Source organism: Mus caroli, unplaced genomic scaffold (genome assembly GCF_978045245.1).
Source record: "Mus caroli unplaced genomic scaffold, Mus_caroli_1 scaffold_2, whole genome shotgun sequence".
NCBI lineage: Eukaryota > Metazoa > Chordata > Mammalia > Rodentia > Muridae > Mus > Mus caroli.
This window is the reverse complement of record NW_028227257.1, coordinates 26,675,708-26,700,015: the sequence shown is the minus strand read 5'-3', so window position 1 is coordinate 26,700,015 and position 24,308 is coordinate 26,675,708. Positions and strand designations below refer to the sequence as shown.

At 49.5% G+C, this 24,308-nt stretch overlaps 1 protein-coding gene across 1 annotated transcript in view; it reads left to right on the top strand.

Annotated features, from left to right (window-relative positions):
- Positions 1–23,150, top strand: part of Ttll9 (tubulin tyrosine ligase like 9) — a 44,161-nt gene extending 21,011 nt beyond the window's left edge. Inside the window, exons 5-15 of the mRNA XM_021156838.2 lie at positions 65–250; positions 5,468–5,536; positions 5,898–5,972; positions 7,446–7,536; positions 9,025–9,065; positions 9,879–9,966; positions 15,069–15,127; positions 15,943–16,139; positions 18,075–18,188; positions 18,729–18,853; positions 22,740–23,150. Of these exons, the coding sequence (XP_021012497.1) occupies positions 65–250; positions 5,468–5,536; positions 5,898–5,972; positions 7,446–7,536; positions 9,025–9,065; positions 9,879–9,966; positions 15,069–15,127; positions 15,943–16,139; positions 18,075–18,188; positions 18,729–18,853; positions 22,740–22,816 (1,122 nt within the window). The 3' untranslated portion in view covers positions 22,817–23,150. The remainder of the gene's footprint in view (positions 1–64; positions 251–5,467; positions 5,537–5,897; positions 5,973–7,445; positions 7,537–9,024; positions 9,066–9,878; positions 9,967–15,068; positions 15,128–15,942; positions 16,140–18,074; positions 18,189–18,728; positions 18,854–22,739) is intronic.
- Positions 23,151–24,308: the final 1,158 nt, after the last annotated feature.

Genomic DNA, 24,308 nt, shown 5'->3' with positions numbered 1-24,308 from the left:
TTCTAAATAAAAGTGGGCAAGGCAGGGCACGGAGGGTCACCGTCTGCCCTCCCCTGCTGCCTAGCTTACCAGGAAAAACTACATGGTAAAGAACCTGAAGCGCTTCCGGAAGCACCTGGAGCGTGAGTCAGGAAAGACGGAGGCAGCCAAGTGTGACTTCTTCCCCAAAACCTTTGAGATGCCCTGTGAGTACCATCTGTTTGTGGAGGAGTTTCGCAAGAACCCCGGGATCACCTGGATCATGAAGCCTGTGAGTGCCCCTGCAGGGAGAGTCAGGGCTGAGGTCTGGGGTCCCAGGAAGGCCCAGTATCAAAACTGAACCCCTCGTGTCCCTTGGAGGCTTCGTGAAAAAGAAGCAGTTCTGTGTCGGAACTATGCCATACATGTCCTGCTTGAGCTCCTGGGCGGAGCCTGGTGTGGGGGCGTTCCCCACAACCCTCCCCGCCCCCGCAGCCCCCCACCCACCCACCCCCAGGCTCCTGCTCCCACAGAGAACCCTGGGACACTTCAGGAAACACTCTCACAGGCCCCTCCGGGGTCTGCAGCTGGACACCTGGGGAGTCCTCTTGCAGGTTCTCCTGCAGAGTTCCAAGCTGCACGGAATTTGGGAACTACTGCTTTCCAACCTTTTATTTTTAAAGAAATATTTTAGTGATCTGATGTGTATGTGTGCTTTGCCTGCATGTGTGTCTGTGTACCACTTGTGTGCATTGCCCATAGAGGCCAGAAGAAGGCATCGTATCCTCTGGAACTGGAGTTACAGACAGTTGTGAGCTGCCACGTGGGTGCTGGGAACTGAACTTGGGTCATCTGGAAGAGAAGCCAGTGCCCTTAACTGTGGAGCCATCTCTCCAGCTCCTGCCTTAGGAGATCCCCACATGAATTAGACCAGACTGCTCAGGCCCACCTGATCTGCCCAGTGACTCTGCCTTTGAACACACTCCTGGGTAAGGCGTGTGCATACTCAGGTTTGCTTATGTACTACACAGAGTCTCTCTATGTATTCCTGTCTTGTTGCTCTCTACATAGCTGCCTTGGAACTTACTATGTAGACCAGGCTGGCCTCAAACTCAGAGCAATCCATCTGCTTCTGCCTCCTGAGTGCTAGGATTAAAAGCATTGCACCCAGCTACACAGGTTTGTGAATCTGACCAGAGCTTCCTGGAGCATTGTGATGGGAAGATGTTTCCTGAACTCTTGGAAATAAGAGAAATGGCCCGCTGTTGAGCATCTAACTCCAAGCCTTTCATCTAACATGTGTATTTTATATCCAACATGTGCAGCGTCAGGGAAATCAAGTCCCATGACAGACCTGGGTCAGTACTGTCCCAGGTCACAGAACTCACTGGTGGCAGATAAAGAATTAGAATCCAGGCACTTAAGAGGCCGAGGCAGGAGAGATGTTACAAGTTTAAGGCCAGCCTAAGCTACACAGTGAATTTCAGAACAGTTTGGGCCATAGAGTGAGACTTTAGAGAGAGAGAGAAAGAGAGAATAAGAGAATAAGAGAATATAACAGGCACTTGTTCTCATTTTCTCGTTTCCCAGACAGCATGCCTCAGCTGTAGGATACACACACACACACACACACACACACACACCCCACTACCCACAGAGCCAAGGTTCCGCCTCTTAACCACAGCTGTCATGGTATTACCACTAACAAAGGCAGTGGGCAGGGAAAGGAAGAGACTTAATGTGCAATTGCTGGTTCCCAATTAGCAGACAGTGCCACTTGATGCAGCTGGGGCTGCCTGTAGCTCTCTGCTCAGCCTCTCCTCTCTGCTGCCACCAGATTGCCTCACCAGCCTATTCAGGACTCTGGGAAAGAACCAGGAGCCCAGGAGCCACCTTCCTGGGGGACATTGTGGACAGGGTAGAGAGTGTATTTCCCTCTGCACTGCCTTACCCAAGTCCATCCCCCTCCGGGCATCTGTGCTACGTAGCTACATCTTCATAAACCAATCCCAGGCCTCACTCCTCAGTTACCTGCAGAAGGCTGTGCCCTGTCACCCTACCCTCACCCTCTTCCTTAGACACAGAAAATATATGGGAGCTTTGGCAATGCCCCACCCCCATCCTGGTACTGGTCTGTAGACTCTCCTCAGGGCCCTAGGACCATCCATCTCTCAGCTTTTCTCTCTTAGGGATAAGAATAGGCCTTTGTCCACTGGGCACAGTGGCACACTCGGGAGGTAGAGGCAGGAGGATTGGGAATCCAAAGACACCCTTGGCTACAGAGTGATGACTTGAGTTTTATTGTTAGCACCCTGTGCCAACAACACTGAAGAGTTAGAGATGGGAGCGTCCCTAGGGCTGGCTGGCTGGCCAGTCCAGCCTGCACCGAGTCCCAGGTATGAATGAAAGCTCCTATCAAAAAGTAAAGCTGACGTGCTGGATGCAGCGACCTGCACCTTTGATCCCAGGCTGTGAGTTTGAAGCCAGCCTGGTCTGAATAGTTTTAGGCCAGCCAGTGCGACCGACACAGGGACCCTGTCTCAAATCGAATAAACAAGGCAAGCAGTTCCTGAGGATGACATCTGAGGTTGACCTCTGCCTTCTACACACATGTGCACATAACAGGCACAGGAACCACACCCAATACATGTAAATGCACACACAAATAACAATAAGGATCAACTAAACAAATAAATAGGCCTTTGGATCTGGCTATGGAAAGTCCAGTCTAAGGGCTGAGGATGTAGCTCAGTAGTAAAGCACTTGTCAGCCTGCCTGAGGTCCCAGGTTCAACCGTCAGTCCCACAAAACCTAAAACAAAACCAAACAGAATTTAAGTCCAGTCTACTGTAAAAGAAATCGCGCACATCCAACGTTTCTCCCATCTGCCCTTCCTCTCCAGCTCCCCTGCTGGGATGGAGGGGGGCTGGGTGGAGCCCAAACCCAGGAGCACTGCAGCTCTTTGAGTCTCTCTCAGAGTGCAAGGCATCAGGTGTGAGGGTCAGGACTGTGCCTTTCCATCAGTCTCTGTGTCCAGGAAGCTGCTCCAGACCCGAGGTTGTGGTGTCTTGGACAACCTTAGCTGCTCCCCACTCGAGGACATTTTGTTACTCTTTTGTGTCTGAATGGAGATGCTGAGACTGTCACTGAGACTGTCACTGCGTCCTGAGAGTTGACCTGCTTGGGAATAAGGACTGAGAGGGATCACACTCGTACAAAACCGAAGTTATAATGGCTTCCAATGTGGCCCTGCGGGTAGTATGCCAAGACCATGGGTTCAATCCCAGCACCAGACTCTACCTCAAGCTGGTGGCAGAACTCAGCAGCAGCATCTACACAGCTCTGGTTGTGCAGCCGTGAAAAGTTCAAGGGTGAGAAGCAGACATGGAGGCTCTCATCGGGGTTCTAGAAGGTCATAAAAATCAGTAAGTGTGCAGCAGAGTAGGATTGCCTGCAGAAAGCCCCAAGAAGCCATGGGTGAAGGTGTGAAGGGGAAGCCCAAGGTGTAATGGAGACTCCAGTGCATTGAAGATGCTGTGGCCGTAGCATGTCTGCCAGGGAAAGCCACAAGTGCAGAGTGGAACTGTTCCGAGGGGAAGGCTGTGCTGCAGATGGCAGAGCTGGGGGGACGGGGCTGTGCAAGATCCTATCAGCCCCACGTGCTGCCCTGGAGTGACAGGACTGGAATCCTCCCTGTTGTTTCAATCTCACTGTGGACTTTGCTTGCTATGCCCTATTCCTCCCTTTTGAAATGATAATATAATTTTTCTATGTCATTGTGTATTAGAGGGTATGTAACTTCTGTTTTTAGTGTACAAAGGCTCATAGTTAGTAAATTGCCTTGAATCTTGGAAGAGACCTTGGACTAAGGACTTTTGGTTGTTTTTTTTTGTTTGTTTGTTTGTTTTAGACAGGGTCTCACTATATAGACCAGGCTAGACTTAAAGCTCAAAGAGATCAGCCTGTCCCTGCCTACTGAGTACTGAGATTAGAGTCGTGTGCCACTGTGAGTGCCTCTGAATTTAGGACCTTTTGTTCTGTTTTGTTTTGTTTTGTTAAAACAGGGAGGGTCTGTCTCTATGTAGCTCTGTGTGTCCTGGAATTAACTATGTATATCAGGGTAGCCTTAAACTCACAGAGATTTGCCTGCCTCTGCCTCCCGTGGGCTGGAATTTATAAGTGTGAGCCACCATGCCTTGATTGGATTTATGATTTTTGAATAGAAATTTTAGGTGTTAGGTAGGGGGTTAAAGTCAGAATGTGTGCATTCCACGTTGGGACGGCCATGACTCTGTGAGGCCGGGGGCAGAATGTTGTGGTTTAAGGTGATGTGTTTATGTATCACGTTGGCAACACTGAGACTTGTGATAACACATTGTTAGCTTCATTGGATTAATAAACACCTACAAAATTAATGAGGTGTGTCCTTGGGGGTGTCTCAGAGGGCGCTTCCAGAGAGGGCTAGTTGAATAGAGAAGATCCATCATGGATGGAGATGGTAGCTTCCCATGGGCTGGGCTCACAGACTAAATAAAAGGAGAGACAGGAAGGATTCACTTTGCTCTGCTTCCTGCACTGCCCAGAAGTGAGCAAGCCACCTGCTGCCAGGCCTTCCGAGTCTGCACCTCGCCTGGTGCACCTTGCCTGGTGGACCACAGCTCAGAGGAGCAGGGAGGAAGAATGCTCTGTACCTACTGGGTGAGTGCCAGAGAAAAGATGCCTCAGGGGCCCCTGCTCAGTAGCCCAGATAACTAAAGGCCTGAACTGGCACAGGAAGCCAAAGTTGGTCTCAGAGGCCACAGAAGCCCAGCCAGACAGCAGATCTTAGTTCTCTACAGGCTTCGCTGGGAAACCTTAGACTTCTAAGTGACAGATGCAGCATAGACCGTGGGGATGGTCTGTAGCTCTGCCATCCAGTGCGCGCTTAGCAAAAGTGAGATCCTGGGTTTGATCCTCAGCAACACACACACACACACACACACACACACACCCCACATGCATTCACACATGTACCAATATACCTTTTGATGATTGTTTAACGGCAGTACCAATGGACTGTGGGCTGTGGAGAGAGTAGTGAGTCTGCTGACGATGTTTCTGTACAAGGCCAGGCAGGTGAACATCTTAGGCGGCAGAAACACCACAGGATATCAAAGATTCCCCCAGCCCCCTTGCTTCTGGGGGAGGGACATGAATTACCCATGGCAGGGTGCAGTAAAGGCAGATTGATTCCAGTATTAGCCGAAGCAAAACCTAATTAGGAAGGCAAATTGATTTCCAAAAAAAGCATCGGATGATATGTTCCAGGACTGGCCGAGATGGTTTTTTAATTGTCTGTCCTTCTGCATTATTCATGCAAATGTACGTCTTTGTAGCAAAGCCCAACTCACTTTCCTCCTCCAGCCCCATGGGGGTTGAATGGCTAGTCTTCTGGGCAGAGATGGGGGCCCATGGGGACATGGACCCTGAGCTGAGCTCTGCCTTTCCCCTACCCCCACCCCGCCACCAGGTTGCCCGATCTCAGGGGAAGGGCATATTTCTCTTCCGGAGACTGAAAGACATCATGGACTGGAGGAAGGTGAGGCCACCTTTTTCCCTCACAAGCCTCACCCTCCAGGAGGAGGCCATACCTTCCTTCCCCCAGAACTCATAGGGCTGTCTGTCAAGGTTGCCCACAAGAGTACCAGCTCTGGGTTCAAATCCTGACCTCACCCCACCCTTCTTAGTGCCTGCTGAGGATCTGATGTGCTGATGAACAGGACCCTCATTAACAGCTGTGCTCTTAGAGATATGATCAGGGCCTTGTGAACCCTGGAGGTGACAGTGGTGCTGGGTGTGGGGAGCAGGAGGACTCAACTCCCAGGGGAGACAAGCGAGTGCTTACCAAATATCTCTTGCCGCATGCACGTCCCAATGTATCTCTTGCACCTACCTGGCAGGGCACTTCGGGGAAGAAACCCACCGGAGTGGAGACGCAGCCTGCTCGTGCCAACATGAATCCCTCAGGCAGCCATGTGAGTAGAAGTAGTGAGAAGGGCCCAGGAAGGAGAGGCCTGGCTGCCCCAGTGGGCGCCATGGCTGGGCAGGAGCAGGCTCTGCCCTGAGGACTAGAAGCCCCTAGTCCAAGCACTGACCACTGTGAGGCTGTGAGTCCAGGGTGTCTGTGACTCTGGGCTTTGGTCTTGGCTCTTCATGAGGTCACTGAGATGGGGTCCAGGGGTAACAGGGAGGGCTGTGCCTGTGAGTGTTGCTGTCCCCTGAGCTGTTGGGTAGGAGGGGAAAGAGACAGCTGAGCTCTGATGTCCTCTAAGGCAGCCCTGCTAGAACTTCTACAGCCATGGCAGGAGCTCTTCCAGGCTAAGCGCTGGACTAACAAAGAGAATTGATCAACCTCCCTCCCTCCCTCTCTCCATTCCTCCCTCCCTTCTCTCTCTACCTTGCCCTGTGACAGCCACAGAACCCAGAGCCTTGCATATTGGAGGGCAAGTGAACTGCCACTAAACTCACCAGAGAGCTAAACTTTTGAAATTTCATTTCCTCTGAGACCTGAGAGGGTGTGGTTCAGCAGACTGCCAGTCCATCTGTGCAATACTCCCTCCCCCTTTATCTCCACCTCCTCTGCCAATGGATTGATTAAACTGTATAGAACACAGAATTTAGCATTTTAATCATTTGCATGCACGTGGCGGGGCATAGACTGAGCATCTTCCCCAGTTACTTTAGAGGCAGGACCTCTCAGGGAACCTGAAGCTCACCTCTTCAACTAGGCTGAGTGACCAGCGAGCCCTACGGATCCTATTATCTTTGCCTCCCTGGTGCTGGGATTACATGGCTGCTTTTCAGTGGGTGCTGGGGATATCTACACTGGGGTCCCCATGTGTGTGTGTCCAGCTGTACACTGACTGAGCCCCACCTTGACCATTTTTCAGTGTTCAGTTCTGAAGTACTAGGGGCATTCATATTGCGCACTTGTTAGGAAACCCCATGGCCAGAGTGTTTGCACCACCTCAAATCAAAACTACATATCCCATACTGACCTCCACAATCCTCCTGCTTTCTGCTGGTAGGCATTGGACTATGCAGGTGACTCCGGGTGGTGGGTCCTTTTGTTGTTGGCTTATCTCATGCAGCCACTGGCTTCAGGTTTTGTTCATGTCGCAGCATGTAGTATCCATGTGGATGCAAATGTCAATGTCCACATGTGGCCTTTTGAGGCAGCCCGGGTCTAAAGTATAATGTAGGCTCTGGTGTTGAACTACGTATGGCTCCACACCCCTGCTGAACCTCTGGCCAGCTGTGTGACTTCAGACAAGTCATCCCACCTCTCTGTGCTTCAGGTGCGCATGTGTAAATGGAAATTGCATTAGTTCCTACCTTAGAGACTCGATGTAAAAGGATCCAATCAGAGATCCCAGGGAGAGTGCCCGACCTGGCACCCAGGACACAGGGCACTCTTGGTGGTTACTATTTGGTGTTCTCACAACCAGGACACAAGGAGTTCTGATGATCAGAAAGATGACCTCCCGGTGGAGAACTACGTGGCTCAGCGTTACGTGGAAAACCCCTACTTAATAGGAGGTGAGATGGCTGTGTCATCCCCCACCCTCTGAACAGTGAGGCAACAGGGCAGTCAGCAAGGGCTTGACCTGTCATCAGGCCTGAAATGACACAGAAACAGAGACTTGTTCCGTATGCTCCTACCTGTAGCTGTGACTCTGCAATGACCCCAGCTTACTCTGCTCTTCCCACTCCCACTGGGTTCCAGAACATTCTCCTTGGAAAGCCAGTTCATGCACGCATGCTTTCATCCAGTGAAACATTTACAGAGAGCCTCCTTGGTGCCAACCACCATCCTGGGCTGCATTCTAAGAGCTTGTGTTCCATATGAGCAGACAGAAGCAAGCCACCGAAGGAGTCTTACTGCAGCCAAGCTAATGACACTTGCCTCTCTCATAATGCCCTCCTCGTCCTCTGGCAGTGACCTTTGTAGGGTCTCTTCTCTTTTTCCCTCCCCCATCGATTTGGTGTCCCCAGCCAAGTCTCTTGGGACTCTTCTAGCAACTCTGTGCCAGTGTGCCTCAGATTTGAAACTGTGCCCAAGGCTGGCCTGCCCTACATCTTCTCCACCTGAGCCATGGCCTCTCCTCTCCCAGGTTACTAAGCTAGGATCTGGGAAGTGTCTGGGTGTATCTGGTGCTTTCTGGCCACTGTCTTTTACTCTTTTTAAAAATTGTGTTTATTATTCTAATTATATGTAGGTGCCCATGTCTGTGCGTGAGTATGTGCAGGTGCCTGCGGGGGGCTAGAGGCATCTGCTCTCTTGGAGCTGCAGTTAGGTGTAAGCCACCTGATGGGTGTGCAGAGCACTGAACTCGGGCCCTGTGGGAGAGCAGAACACACTCGTAACCACGGAGCCGTCTCTCCAGCCCCACTTCTACTGATCGTCGCCAAGCTCAAATCATCTTAAAGCTGTCTGTCTGGCCACCTCTCTCTCCTCCGTTCCATTCCTAGCTGCTGTGGTCTCCCCACCTGGATGGCTGTAATGGCCTCACTGGTGTATCACTACCCCAGCCCCTTAGACGCCACACCAACCCAGCATTGAGGAGCATCGACTCTTGCCAGTGGCTTTTTATAGTTTGTAGAACAAATCCCAAAGACTGCTTGGAGACTTGGCCCTGTCTACAACACTGCCCTCGTCTGCACATGGCCTGGACCCTGCCACCTGCCTCGGTTTTCTTTCTTTCCCCTCCCCTGAGCTTACAACCTTTGCCCATCTGGGTCAAGGTCCAGCCAGAAGGCCTCACCCAGCCTGGGCTGGGCCTACACCTGTCTATGTATCTATCCATCAGTCTCTACCTCTCATAGGGCCTTCCTTGGCCACTAAGCCTCCAGCTTTGCCCCAACACTGCCCCACCCAACCATCTCCCTGTGCCCTGTGTAGCTATGCTTGGCACCTCAAACTGGCAGATCCCTGTCTGTCTGACCATCTCCTGATATGGTCTGAAACCTAGCCTACTGTCTGACAGCCAGTCAGTATCCTTTACACGAATCAATTCTTTCCCATAGGCCGCAAGTTTGACCTGCGCGTCTACGTGCTGGTGATGTCGGTGAGTCTCTCAGGCTGGGCCTCCTGTGAGCCTAGGGGCATGGAGGGACAAGGCTGTTGAGGGGCATGTCCCCAGTGTTACATCCTAGCTGCCCATGTCTGCAGCTGCATTCCTCCCATCTCTCATTCAGTCCTTCAGGAGACCATAGCAAACATGTAGTGAGCACCTACTGAGCACCAGGCCCCAGCCATTGTAACAACCCAGTGATGTCCTCTGTTATTAGCCACGTTTTACAGATGAGAATGGAAGCAGAGAGGTTAACCCAGAGTGCTTGGGAGGCTGAAGTAGGAGGATCTCGAGCTTAAGGCCAGCCTGGTCTCCATAGTGAGTTCTGTGCCCATTACGTAGGGAGATCCTGTCTCAAACAAGTAAAAGCAAAAACAGATGCAGAGAGGTTGAATGATTTGCCCAAGGTCACACAGCAGGTAAAGAGCTGAACTGGGATTCAAATCCAGCTGAACTCTAGAGGCTGCTGCAGCCTCTCACCCATTTATCATTCATTCATTCATTCATTCACTCATTCATTCACTCACTCACCATGTGTTCAGACCTTCCTGCTGTACACACCACTCCACACTGTCTCAGGCTCAGCCCATCCTTTAGGACCTTAGGTCCTGCTGGGGGTGTCATGTGTGGTAGTAGACCCATCGTTAGGGCAGGAAGGGATGGAGTCACAGGGTGGGAGTAGAGGGAATGAGGCCACTATTGAGAGCAGGCAGGGCCTCCAGGGTAGAGGTAAGGCAGGTGAGACAATCAGTGCCATGGAAACACTCTGAGCTTCGTTTTCCTTTTCTCTTCCCTCATCCCCCACAGTACATCCCTCTGCGGGCATGGCTGTACCGTGATGGCTTTGCCAGGTTCTCCAACACTCGATTCACACTGAATAGCATCGATGACCACTGTATCCTCCCAGTGGTACTCCTCCTGGTCCTCATTCCCCTCCTTTAGCCAGCTCCCCACCCTCACCCCCCATCCCCCTCCCCGAAAACTTCACCACCAGAAGGATACTTGCCAGGTCCCCTAGACAGGAGAGCCCAGCCCTTTCTCTCTGGGGGTTTCCAGGCTCTCAGGAAGTGGATCTGCTCAGGGTAGCACCCCTCAGATGTCCCTGAGTGATGGTGGCCTTCATGGGTACCCATTGTTGGGGTTTACCCACGGTCACAGGAGCAGACAGGTTGAGCTGTGCAGAACCCCTGCACCCTTCTCCCGCATCTTCCCAGGGCTCAGCTTCCTCGTTCACTCAAACACAGTTCCTTCTTCACCATCCGACTGGCAGAAGCCAAAGCTCAGATACCACACTGCCCTGGCAAAGCTGCAGGTGAAGGGTGGTGTGTGTGTGACTGGCAGGATTGTAAGGCAGTACAACCCCTGAAGGAGCTGAGGAATAGCTGTCAAGAGCCAGACACATATGAGCCAGCAAGCCCCTTTGGTGTGCATGCACACAACATGGGACGGAATAAGCTTAAAGACTGCCTATGGCGTGCCCATGATGGAGAGAGAGCAAAACCTAGGAAACAAGACAAGAGGAGCATTTGTACAGTGGAGTACTATGCAGTTGTTAGGTGGGATGCTGGAACCTGCTCTAGTGGAGTACTATATGGCTGTTAGGTGGGATGCTGGAGCCTGCTCTAGATACTGATGGAAAACAGTCTCTAAGAAAAAAATACAACAGCGAAAGGGATACTCCCATTCAGGCCAAACTATGTCTATGTTTTCTGTACTAATGCATAGACATCTCTGGAATGTTAGACAAGAAACTGAATCAGGGCTGGGAGTGTGGCTCAGTGGTAGAGCCCTTGCCTTATAAGCAAGGCCACAGATTTGATCCCAGCCCTGGGGGGGGAAAAAAAGGAAGGGAAGAAAAACTAGACATAGAAACTGTCTTAGGGAGGAAAAGTGAGTGGAAAGGAGATTATATACATATATACACACATACACATACATACACACGTGTGCGTGTTACATTTTTACTTTTGAGCCAGGTTAATATATGGTCTACAAAACATATACATTTTTTTTTGTAAATCAAAAAGAGTGGGTATGATAGAGTAAATACTTTACTGGGTATGTAAATAAAAAAGATTTGACACATGGCACAAGCCTGTAATCTTAACATGTTAGGGGTTGGAACAGGAGGATATGACTTTGGGGCCACTCAGGGCTTTAGTGTGAGACCCTGTGTTTAAAAAAAAAATTCAGGACTTTGCTAGTGGATTGCTTTCCCAGCATGCACAAAGCTCTGGTCTGCTCCTCCATCACCCCAAACAGACCTTGAAGGCACAAGCTTGCGATCCCAGCACTTGGAAGGTAGAGGCAGAAGGCTCAGTAGTTCAAGGCCATTCTCAGCTATAGAGTGAGTTGGGGCCAGCATCAATCTGGTTTTTCGAGACAAGGTTTCTCTGTGTAGCCCTGGCTGTCCTGGAACTCACTCTGTAGACCAGGCTGGCCTCGAACTCAGAAATCCGCCTGCCTCTGCCTCCCAAGTGCTGGGGTTAAAGGCGTGGACCACCACTGCCCAGTCAAATAGCCAAATAGGCAGTTTTTGTTTTGGATTTGAATGTTTAGGCCTGCTCTTCAAAGGAGAGGGAGGAACAATCCAGGCCTACTGGGAGGAGAAGCCAACTGGCAGGACTTCCTGCCGTGGGGTCGGGGGTCAGGGCAGCACTCTAAGCAGACATTCCAACCCGGCTTTGGGCCAGCCTCCTCTCTCTGTCACTCTTTCATCTTTCATTTTAAGGATGTGCCTGAAGTAACACACTTGCATTGCCTGCCCCTAAGACAGGGTGTGGGTCCTCCTACACACAAAATCATCACAAGCTATTTTCCTTGTTTCGCCCTACCAGTATGTTAATTCTATCCTGCAGTTCTAACAAGCATTTGCCACATGCATGCCATCAACTTTATTTAGTTTGTTTGTTCTGCTGCCTTTAATTTTAGTAAAGTTAAGTAACACACGCCAAAGACACAGAGAGCGCTGTCTGCCAGAGCGCCCCTTCAGTGGATGCCACTCCAGCCTGCTGGCCCAGCCCCGTGTATCCTGAGGACACACTGAACAAGCAGCGCCCTTCCAGGACCCCAGCCAGGCTCCACTCACTAAATATGTACACTAAGAGACTGCACCACGCTTGTAAATGGTTTTCAATTTCTTAAAATACACAGAAAAGACTACCGAGGCTCCCTACATGTCTGGGGTCTCCCCTGGCTGGGAGCGCCCCTGCTCCACTAGGCTGGCTGCCAGTCCTACTGATGCAGTCTCTCCTCCTCAGTGCTGGGACTGTGAGCACAAGCCACTGTGTCCAGAGCTGGTTGGTTGGTTGGTTGGTTGGTTGGTTGCCTTTTAAGATGGGGGTTCACCATGTAGCCCTGGATGGCCTAATACTCAACTTGTAGACCAGGCTGGCCCTGAACTCACAGAGAGTTACCAGCCTGAGTGCTGGAATTAAACATAAGTGCCATCCTGACTGGCCATTCCTAGAACTTTTTTCCCCTATGGCTTCTGGACATCAAACTCAGGGAGGCAAGCACTTCGTGACTGAGCTATTGCCCCACCCTAAACATATCAATCTTTAAATTGATATGTTTAAAAATATTTAAATAATATTTTTTTGGTCACAAACCAAGAAATGCAATGACCTTAACTTTGGTAGATGTAATATATAGTTCACATGCAACAATTCAAGCATATATACACGTATAGACACAAATAGGACACACTCACACCTGAGTGCTGGGGGCTGAGTTCTAAGACGGGAGCGGCATGGTGTTGACTCTCCGCTGAGCAGGTGGAGGTGCTGAGATGCAGAACACCCTGACAAGAAGGTGTCTAAAGGAGACAGGGGCCGTGTGGGAGACTGATATGCTAACAACCCCATTTCCACTCTTTTCCCCCCAAAGAGATAATACATTTTACATTTATTGCTAGATATGTTAAAATATACTGTCTCCCTAGGACTTATTTATCCTTTATTTTTGAGCTTATAACTATGCCGGTTTCCCCTTCCCTTCCCTCCCTCCGAATCCTCCCACAGAGCCCCGCCCCCTGCTCTTTCTCCAATTCATGACTGCTTTTTTCCGTTAATTGCTGTTACTGATTTCCACTCTTTAAAAGCTTGTTTTATTTAGGAAGCAATGTAAAAGGCCACTCATCAGTCATTAACTTATTAACTTTGAAAACAGAGAATCCAGAACTGGGGAGGAAAAAAACGCTCACTCTAACAAAAATAACAAAATGGCCTGAGGCAGTGTTCACCAGGTAAAGGTGTGGGGAACACCACACACACACTAATAATAATAATAACAATTATTTTATTTTTATAAGATTACTAGCACACAAAAGATTTTGATTTTTGATAAAAATCCACTGTATCTATTTCTTCAGTTGTTTGTGTCATAGCTAAGGGACTCCGCCCAACTGAAGTGACAATGATTTAAGGGACTCTGCCCAACTGAAGTGACAATGACTTACCCCTGAGTGCTCTTTTAAGAATTTTTAGTTTTGTCTCTTGCAAGAAAATTTTGCAATGTGTTCGAAGTTGATTTTGTCTGTAGTGTGAGGAAGGGGGTTGCTCTGTGCATCTCCTTAGGTGGTACAGGCAGTTTTGCACTTGGTTGCCCGGTGCTCCTGCCCTGTTGTGGGTAGGATGCCCATCTTTCTGTGATTTACCTTGGGATCTTTTTGGAAAGCATTTAGCACAAACAGAAGGGCCCTTTTCCTGTTCCGTGGTTGGCCATGTATTCTTTCTTCCAAAACAGAGAATTAAAAACAAACCTCACAGATAAACATGAGAAAGAAAGAAAGAAAGAAAGAAAGAAAGAAAGAAAGAAAGAAAGAAAGAAAGAAAGAAAGAAAGAAAGGAAAGGAAGAAGGAAAGAAAGAAAAAAGAACCTTTGAAGAAGTCTAAAGATGACAACTAGGAAATTCACATGAACAGGTTTCTCATCTTCCAGGAGGCTGGAACTGCCCTGCCCTGCTCCATGTGCCAAGGACAGGCAGAAATGTACTGCAGGGGAATTAGACTCAGGCAAGGGACCAGGCATCTCCCCCTCCCCAGCCCACAAATATTCTAATTAGGTCCTGGGATGTTGGGTCATCTCATGCGATTTGGGGATCCACAATGCATAGTCCTGGGGGAGAGGTGCCCAGGAAGGGGTTCTGAGTGGCTGTGCCTGTTCTTTCCGAGTCTCACCCACCCATGACATGGGGATTATCCAGGAGCAAATGAGATGGTGCTGGAGTATTTTGTGGGGTACCCAAACGGCACTCCATCTAGTCCCTCAAATAGCCTCGGGAAGCCATTGTGTGTGGTTGGGTGCTCCCAGCCAACAGGCTGGTATCTTAGGTTTCTATTGCTGTGATGAAACACCATGACCAAAGGCAAATTGGGGAGGAAAGGTCTTACTTGGTCTAAACTTCCACGCTGTGATCCATCACCAAATGAAGTCAGGACAGGAACCTGGAGGCAGGAGCTGATGCAGAGGCCATGGGAGGATGCTGCTTACTGGCTTGCTCTCCATGGCTTGCTCCGCCTGCTTTCTTACAGAACCCAGGACCACCAGCCCAGAGATGGAAGCACCCACAATGGGCTGGGCTCTCCTCCATTGATCACTAAGAAACTGCCCAACAGCTGGATGTTATGGAGGCATTTTCTCCATTGAGGTTCCCTTCTTGCAGATAACTCTTAGCTTTTCTCAAGCTGACATAAGACTAGCCAGAACACCTGGTAAACAGGCTCACCTGGATCCTTCAGGAATCCACAGCCCCTAAGATGCATCTAGAATTTGCACCCAGGCCCATCTCACTGCAAAGCCCATGTATGTGAACTTTGGCTGGTTTTTGTCTTGCTTTTGTCTTGCTTTTGTTTTGTTTTGTTTTGTTTTGTTTTGTTTTGTTTTTGCTTTCCTTGTCAACTCTCAAGCCAGGGTCTCAGTTCAGTCCTTGGGGCAGCAGGGGCTATGGCTGCCCCTCTCTGTCCACACTAGCCCTTAACCACCAACCTCTGCCAGATGTTCACCTCACCAATGTTGCTGTGCAGAAGACATCGCCCGACTACTACCTAAAAAAGGTGAGGAAACTGCGCACCTTCCCTCTCCTGGGCCAAGTGGGGAGGGACAAGCAGAGCGACATGGAACCCAAGATAGACCACAAGTTACCAGAGAGGGAAGGATCACCCTTTCCCATCTGCAGCGCTAAGGCAAGGCTACAGTGGGGAGCCACTTGGCATGAACCTCAATATTTGAATGTCAAATTAATGTACCTCCTAAACAAAATGTGATCTATCCTCATATCTTAGATGTCCCTTACTGGTCAACCAACCTATCAGCCAGTGTATTAAACAGATATTCTGCCTATCAATCATCAATCTAGCTATAAATCTCTATCTATCTATCTATCTATCTATCTATCTATCTATCTATCTATCTATCTATCTATCTATCTATCTACCTACCTATCTATCTATCATCTGTTTATCATATCTACCTACCATCAATCCATATGATAGCCTGAAAGTCAGTACAGCTATAGAATTCTCAGACTTCTCAGCGTTAAGGGCCATGCCAGGGGCGTGGATGAGTTCACACTCATCTCACATAATCCTAGGGACAGAAGCATACTGGTTGCTTTCTACCCTAAGAGGGCACCATTGAAGGCTACCAGGAGAAGCCGCCTGTATAGGCCATGGGCCAGAGACAGCCTGTCTTCTTAGCTATGTAACTATTCACTCCAGAGAGAGGGGCATACCCAAATTTCCTAACCCCAGGGCTCAGGTGGAGCCCTCCTGCCAGGCTGGAGGGACCGTATGCATGGGTTCATTCAAGAACCATCAGGTAGGCTCCAGTGAACTTGGCCCCTCTCCCAACCCAACTCCCTGGGCCTCAGGGTTGCAAGTGGATGCTCCAGCGCTTCAGGCAGTACCTGGCTTCCAAGCATGGTCCTAAGGCCGTGGAGACACTCTTCAGTGACATGGACAATATCTTCATCAAGAGCCTGCAGAGCGTGCAGAAGGTGATCATCAGTGATAAGCACTGCTTTGAGCTCTATGGCTATGACATCCTCATTGACCAGGATCTCAAGCCGTAAGTGGGCAGTGGCCCAGAGAGCCGGGGTGGGGTGGGGGTCATGATTGGCTACACACTCCAGTGTAGACCACCATGGTTTGAAACCCAGTTCTGCATGTCTGTATAAATTCAGACATGCTTCCTTTTCCTGTGCCTCAGTTTACCAGTGTGCAAATTGGGTTTGACTATGTCTTTAAGGAATTGTTAAGGATAAATGAGATCTAATTGGTGCAGGCCTCTTCCAAAGGGATCTCTACCAATTTTTAACTGAATCTATGTTGTAAGACCTTTCTTGAGGAGTCTTATTTCTATTCACAGATAGGCCATGATAAACCAGGGAAGGGGGGTGCAGGGTGTGTGTGTGAGAGAGTGAGCAAGAGACAGAGAGACAGAAAGAGACAGAGACAGAGAAACGGGGGGGGGGGGAGAGACACGGGAGAGGGGAGAGAGAGAAAGACAGAGAGAGAGAGAGTGCAATTCTACCCAAGTCTAACTGGGGGGGGGAACCAGTGGATTTAAGTGGGGTTACTTTGCTCTTGGGAGCATGGCTAAGTAGTTTCAAGAGAATGGGAACTCTCAGGCAGAAGGCGACAGAGAGATTTTCTGTCTCAGGGGGAGGCCATGGAACCCTTTGTCCCCCCCTCTGACTTGGAAACAGAGGTAGCTAGGGGACAGCATGGCACCCCTCCCATTGCTCTGGCTCCTATCTTTTTTTTTTTTTTTTTTTTTTGGATTTTTGAGACAGGGTTTCTCTGTATAGCCCTGGCTGTCCTGGAACTCACTTTGTAGACCAGGCTGACCTCGAACTCAGAAATCTGCCTGCTTCTGCCTCTCAAGTGCTGGGATTAAAGGTGTGCCTTTCCTGAGCCTCAGAGGAAGGGAGGGAGGGAGGGAGGGAGGGAGGGAGGGAGGGAGAGAGAGAGAGAGAGAGAGAGAGAGAGAGAGAGAGAGAGAGATCACATAATCAGCTCTCTCTTTTCCCCTCTCTTCACTCCCCTCCCCCACCCAGGCTGAGCAGCAGGCTGTAGTGCTGGTGTTATCCTTGTTATTCCTTAGCACCCAGGAGTCTCCCCAGTAACTGCAGTCATCTGCAGAAAGAGGCCTCCCAGTCCGGAGCCAACTCAGCAAAGATGGGGTGTATGAGCATCTAGATTTAGAAGGTGTTTTTATAGGGCTTTGTGTCCAGTTAGCAAAACAGCAACAATAGGCTTGTGCCTTTCCTGCCTGGCAGTATCAAACCCAGGTTCTCTCCTCGGAGCAGGTCTTGGATCCAATTGAAAAATAATTGTGGCCCATGGGGCCTCTGTTGTGCCAGTGGGCACACTTTATGTGGCATGCTGATGCCCCTAGTGTTTTGTCCCTACAGGGGAGCAAACTGGTAACAATTCCCTCCACCAGCCCGCACCACACCGTACCTTCAGCCCCACAAGTGCTACCTTTCAAGGAGGGAGCACCCAGGCCCAGTCTGGTTTCTCCACGCCCTGCAACCAGAGTGCAGTGTCCCCAGCAATAGGGTCTAATCGTCTAGTCCTGCCATGCAGCAATAGCAGTGTAGTAGCCTGGCCAAGCACGCAGGCAGGTAACCCACCCCAGCAGTACAATCTTACTCACTGATCTTACAGCGTCCCAGAGTTTAGTTTCTGCCCACGTGGGGTAACTTTCTCCCAGCTCTTTTGCTGCTGTCTTTTGCTCACAGACATGGGGTGCTGTAGGATTTTTCTGCATCATTCTGCTGGGTATCACCATCATCCAGCCGTAGCACTTAGAACTGTGCTGAGCCCTTGCATCTTGTGTAGGTTCATTTCCCAACCCCACTTGGGTGTGCTTGCACATCTTTTGGATGTTTTTCTAAGCTGTGAGATGCTTGGGCTTGCCCTGCATGGTGAAAGCTCTTGGCAGAAGGTAGACAGGATCCCTGACAGCCCTCGCCACGTTCTCCCGTGCCCTCCCCAGGTGGCTCCTAGAAGTCAATGCCTCTCCTTCCCTGACGGCCAGCAGCCAGGAGGACTATGAACTCAAGACCTGTCTGCTGGAGGATACCCTGCATGTGGTGGACATGGAGGCCAGGTAGGGTCCTGTCTGTGCCCTACACGGGGCAGATGGACGCCTGTCAAGGGAACAGGACCCGGAAGCTTGAGATTTAGAGTTCATAGATGGAGCAACTAAGATGTTCATAGGCCCAAGAGCTCAGTGTAGCTGGATGTACTCAAAGCTTCCTGAGTGGGACCCTGTACCGGTCACTTCCCTCTCTGAGGTTCTTTTTGGTTTCCTCGTCTGTAGAGTAGGGAGCATCATAACTCCCCTGGGGCTGTTGGAGAAACTCCGAGGTAATGTACTGTTGAGTGCCTGGCTCACAACATTCACTAAGAGGCTGCTTACCCCTAACACCAAATCCTGGGAAGCACACAGGGCCAGCTTCAGGAGTGGGTGAATCCCTGAGGGGGAGGGACAGATTTGAAAGCACACACTACCAATTGGACGCACATTACCAATGGGAGGAGTAGGAGGAAATGAATGTGGCCCCACTGCAGATCTGCCACTTGGTTTTGGTGGGACAGGTCTTCGAGCCTCACCGACTGCATGTTATCTCCCCGTCTGCATCCCCAGGCTCACAGGAAAGGAGAAGAGAGTCGGAGGCTTCGACCTCATGTGGAATGATGGCCCTGTCAGCCGAGAGGAGGGGCCTTCTGACCTATCAGGGATGGGGAACTTTGTGACCAACACTCACCTAGGTACGCTGAGCCAGACAGGAAGTGAGTGGGAGAGAAACATCATAGGAAGTGGAGGGGGGCTAGGGCCGCTTGGCAGAGCAGTGAGATCCAGCCTGCAAGCATACCAGCTGTGTGACTTGGGCGAGCACCTTGACCTCTCTGTTCTTCATCCATAACATAAAGATGAGTAGTGTCTTACAGGTGTCATGTCCAACCTGCAGCCTGGGGGACCGAATGCAGCTAAGGGTGGCAATGAATGTGGCCCAATCATATACTTACTTAAAACAGTTATGAGATTTTTTATTCAAGTGTGTGTGTGTGTGTGTGTGTGTGTGTGTGTGTAACTTTTTGCTCACTTCTCAAGTGTGAACTTTGTAGATGACAATGTCTGGTCACAACATCAAATGGTTGGACACTCCTGGTAGGATCCTGCCTGTTATAGTGAGAAATTTCTGAGTTTCTGGAGGGGGATTTCAAGACTGAGGTGGAGAACAAATTATCATGAGAAAAGTTAAAGGCTGTAGGACTCTGCAAGGTAGTATGTGAAATGTGAAAAAATTCCCCGATTATAGAAATTCACACTCATTGTAGAATATTTGAAAACTAAAGAAGGAAAATTTAAAACACATCCAGACACAACCATCATTAACAATCTGGTGTTTCCTTCCAGTTTTAAAAAATGCATATATTCATATTTTTGTAAATCTGGCACCAGACTGGCGTTTGGAGTCCCACTTTCCACGTGGCTTCCCTCCCTCCATTCAGGAATACAAAGGACCTCCCATGGGAAGCATGTGTTAGCCGGGTTGTTTATGCGCAATACCACAGCATGTGGCAGCTTCTGTGATTGCCCCTCAAATGAGGAAATTGTCTCCAAAGCTTACACAGACCACAGAAGGCTGTTGTAGAGATGGGCCAGCCTGAACCCTAACTCCTGAATTCTGGCCTTTAGTCTCCTGAGTGGTTATAGCACAGCTGCAGAGCATTTCGGCCCATGTGTGTGCCAGCATTTATCAAGCCGATTTCTTACCGTTGGGCATTTGGTGTGATCTCATTTTTTTACTTTTCTAAATAACCCTGTGGTGAGCCTCCTCTCCTATGGAATCCACGGAAGCTGGCTTTTCCTTCTGGCTCCCTGGAAGTAGAGTCACTGAGCAGCAGGCATAGGCTTACTAGAAAGAGGCCCAAGCCCCTTAGTGAATTCATTATTATTTTAATTCCATTGATTACTAAAGAGGCTTCAGTTTTTCATTTGCGTTTCCTCTTTTGTAAGCCGTCCCAGCTTTGGACTGATTTCTCTTTAATAGTAGATCACTTTTATGAAGGACTGTGAACCAGTTTTCATGGGAAATTTACTTTTTTGTCGGTTGATGGTGGGGTTTAGGCAGGTTTTTGTGTAGCCTAGGATCTCCTCTAACTCGCTGTGTAGTCAGAGTGGTCATGAATTTCTGATCCTCCTGTTTCTACTTCCTGAGCTAACATGCCAGGTTTTCCTGCTATTAGGACTTGAACCAGCACCTCCTGCCTGTTAGGCAGACACTTCACCAACTGAGCCACACATAGCCCAAGCCGGCCTTCCGTTCACTGTGGAGCTAAGACTGGGCTTGAAGTCCTTTCTAATCTTCGTGCCTCACCCTACAATGTGTTGGGATTGATGGCATGTGCCTCTCTTCCCTACCTGCCTGCCTGCCTTTTCCCCTCCCTTCCTTCCTTCTTTCCTCTCTCTCCCACCTATCTTTCTTTCTTTCTTTCTTTCTTTCTTTCTTTCTTTCTTTCTTTCTTTCTTTCTTTCTTTCTTTCTTTCCTTCCTTCCTTCCTTCCTTCCTTCCTTCCTTCCTTCCTTCCTTCCTTCCTTCCTTCCTTCTTTCTTTCTTTCTTTCTTTCTTTCTTTCTTTCTTTCTTTCTTTCTTTCTTTCTTCTTTTTGAGACAAAGCTTCACTGTGTATCTCCAGATGTCCTGAAACTATATAGCCTAGGTTGGCCTTAGACTCACAGAGATCCACCTGTTTCTGCCTCCACAGTACTGGGATTAAAGGTGTGTGCTACTATGCCCAGCTTGTACCAGGTTTTCTCTGGGTTGCCTATAGTTTTTTGTTTTTTGTTTTTTTTTCTACATTTGTAAAGACACAACATTAATGACTGAAGACATGGTCCCATCCTGGTCCATCAAATGTACAGTAAACATTTTCATAAGTTTCTCATTTGTTGTTTTTAATTTTGTTTTGTGGTTCCTTTTAAAACTTTTCTTGGGCCATAGGGTCTCACTGTGTAGCTCTGGATGGCCTAGAACTTACTATGTAGATCAGTCTGACTTTGAACTCACAGAGATCCACCTGCTTCTGCCTCCTGGGTGCTAAAATCCTGTTCTTTTATGATTTAGTATATTCTAAAGAGTTTTGTATGAGTTAGGACTAGGCTTGGCTGCACAAACAAACCCTAATACTTTAAGTAGAATGGGGCTGACCTAGCCAGTCTAAAGACCGCAGACTTGTAAACGCAGCCACTAGGGAGGATGCGGGAGAAATCTCACAAGTTCATGGTCTGTCTATACCACAGAGTGGGTTCAAGGCCAGTCTAACTTGGTCAAACCCTGTCTCAAAGAGGGGTTATCAAAAAGTTAGAGTGCTTGCCTGATATTCACAAGCCTGGGGGTGGCGTGGTGTGTCTCGGGCCACACGTGTTCAGTATGGTCTAGGGGACTGATACAATAGGATCGAGATGCTTAGGTGACTCTTCTCTCGTCTTTTTGCCACACTCAGCAGGTCTGCTGAATGCTCAGTTTGTCTTCTGGTTGCAAGATGGTTGCTCCAACAGCAGATACTGAACTCTGAAAAATGTAGATGCCTGTGGGAACGAAGATCTGGCTGATTTGCAGCCATTCAGATAGGCCAGGAGGACCACTTCTATAGAAATCCCTAGAATCGCTTTCGAGTTTTCCGGTTTTGTGTTTGGTGTAAGCGAGAGGAGCTGTTTTGGGAGCAGGCAGGGGAAGAAGGCTGATGATTGAGAACAAGTTAGAAATGTGTTCAGGGTCACTGGGTGAACGGTTAGCAAAAATCCGGTGATGAATCTGGAACTCCAGGAAAAGGTTTGCACTGGACCTGAAGATTTGGCATGAGGAGAGAGCTGAAGCACTAAAGCAGGTTATCCTAGATTCACCCTGGAAAATGCCAAGGATGCAGAGGCCTTGACATCTGGGGCAGCCTTGGAGGCAAGGGTGGAATCGGGGTTACTCAGAAGGAATCTCCAGGTCAACCCTTGTGTCCATGGAGTGTCACCTCATTCCAGTAGCACTCACTAGTGTTATAAATGTGCCTGGCTAAGATTAAAAACTGGTATTGCCTCAAGAACCAGCTGTGAAACCAAGCAGGGAACAGGTTGCCTGGTGAATGTGCAGGCAGAGGCAGCCATTTGGCATGGAGACGTACTGGGTAAGAGATGTTTAGTCAGCACTTACGAGGCATCAGGCACTGCTGGCTTTTGTGTTTTCACTGAGCAAAGCCAAGGGCAATGTCATCTGAAAGAAGCAGCTGAATGTGTCTCTGGCTCCACACAACCTCGGATCAACTCCCAGTTCTGCTACTCCTGCAACTTGGGGTATATGGCACTCTGAGTTTGCTGGCTACTGGGAACTCCTGACAGGGCTCAGCAAGCTCATCTGGGGCCAGTATAGACCAGTGCCTGAAGCAGCAGGTGAGTTCCCAGTTAGTTAGGCATTGGCTGACCTCTGAGCTCACTCTGCAAGGTGGGTGGTGCCATCCTGAGAAAATGGATACTCGGAGGTGAGCTGAGGGCCAGCCCAGCACAGGAGTGGGCCACCCATGGCCACACAATTCCTGCTGCCCACATCCTGTACCAGCTAGTGGGTATATAGGCCACCGCAACCAACACCTCATATTCTTTCTAGGCTGCGACAATGATCGGAAGGAGCAGCTGAGGCAGCTGTTCCGATCCCTTCAAGCGCAGAAGAAAGCCCCTAGCTGACCCCCAGCCAGAAGAAATGAGGCCCTGGCAGGTGCCGCCCTGGCCTCTGGCAGCGGGATTCCAGCACAGCGCACCAGTCTTCATCTTCCTCCAGCGTGGCAGCTGTTTCACTGGACAGGACCAGCTTGTACTTGGACCAGACTCCCTGGACTCCCCACTCCAGCCCTGTGCATCTTTGAACCAGGAACAGCCAATCTTTGGAACTGGGTGGGCTTATCTTTGACAGATTGGCAACTGGGCCCAAAGAGGCCAAGCAGCAAGTTCCACTGCTCAGAGAGCATGTCTAATACCATGCATGTCTAATAAAGCACAGGCTTAGAGCCACTTAGCACTGGGCGTGGCTTGGGATGCTGCTGTTTTGATGTCTCTTTAATCATGGGTCCTGTGGGCTGAGAAACTTGTCTTTAAGCAATACTTGCAAAGTAAATAACTTTAGATTAACCACTTTTAGAATATCCATGTGAGGTCTGGGATAGTGCCAAGCCCCAAATGTATGGTGTCCTCTGCTATGTGAAAACCACAGAGCTAGGGGCCTCCTGTGTCTCAGCTGGAAATGAGAACTGGGTAGGCAGGGCTGCTTGGCCAGGGTCCCTGGGAAAACCCACCTCCCATTTGGGGCTTTTGAGTTTAAAACCAGAAAGCAAGGCTCCAGTTAACAGGCAAGATGACATAAGCCTGGGCTGGAAGGCAACTTACCCCATGGAGAAGGGGCCTCCATTGGGCCCAAGCAGCTCTCCTACCTTCTGTGATGTCTCTGCCCATAAATGCAAACCTGGCTACCTAAAGTAAAGCCCGAAGGAAAGTCAGAAAGAATCACCAGCAAACCAAGAAGTGAACTGGCCATGGGAGGCTGGTAGCTAAGCCACTCTGGGTCTGCTCTCCGAGACCAGGGGTTTCCCAAGCCCACAACCCCCAAGTATAGACTTGAGGTTCTTGCTTCCAGAATACAGAATCGATGTGCTCTTTAGCTTAGCGCCCTGGCAGGCAGGAGAAATTCCAGTGGAGAAATGATGTGCCCCACAAACCCACCAGGTAGCTGCCATCAAAATGAATTCTGTTGGGTTTGCATCTTATTCACATGGTTTGGGAGTTCAGAGCTTATGAAGAGAGTTCGGTAGACAGTATCATCTCCCCCTTTGCCCTGCAATTTGTCCTTCAGGGACCACACAGCCTCTGCCTACAGTCAGTAGGTCACACATTGCTCAGCCCTTGCTCAAGTTCAAGTACCTCCTTCATCCTGAGCTAAGCTGCAGCCTTCCTCTGAAGCTGTGGTCTTATAGAGCCCAGTGCAGTGGCCTGGTCTAATCTGGGTCTACCATGGGAATGCCTGTAAAATCCAAGGAAACAAATCTTCAGGCACGGACCTTATTTGCCTTACATGCTTTTCTTGATCAACACATTTTTAAATATTCCTTGAAGGCATCAGTAATATTCAAAAATATTTTGCTTATTCCTAGTTTCTTTCCTATTTTTTGACAGGGTCCACCCTGGA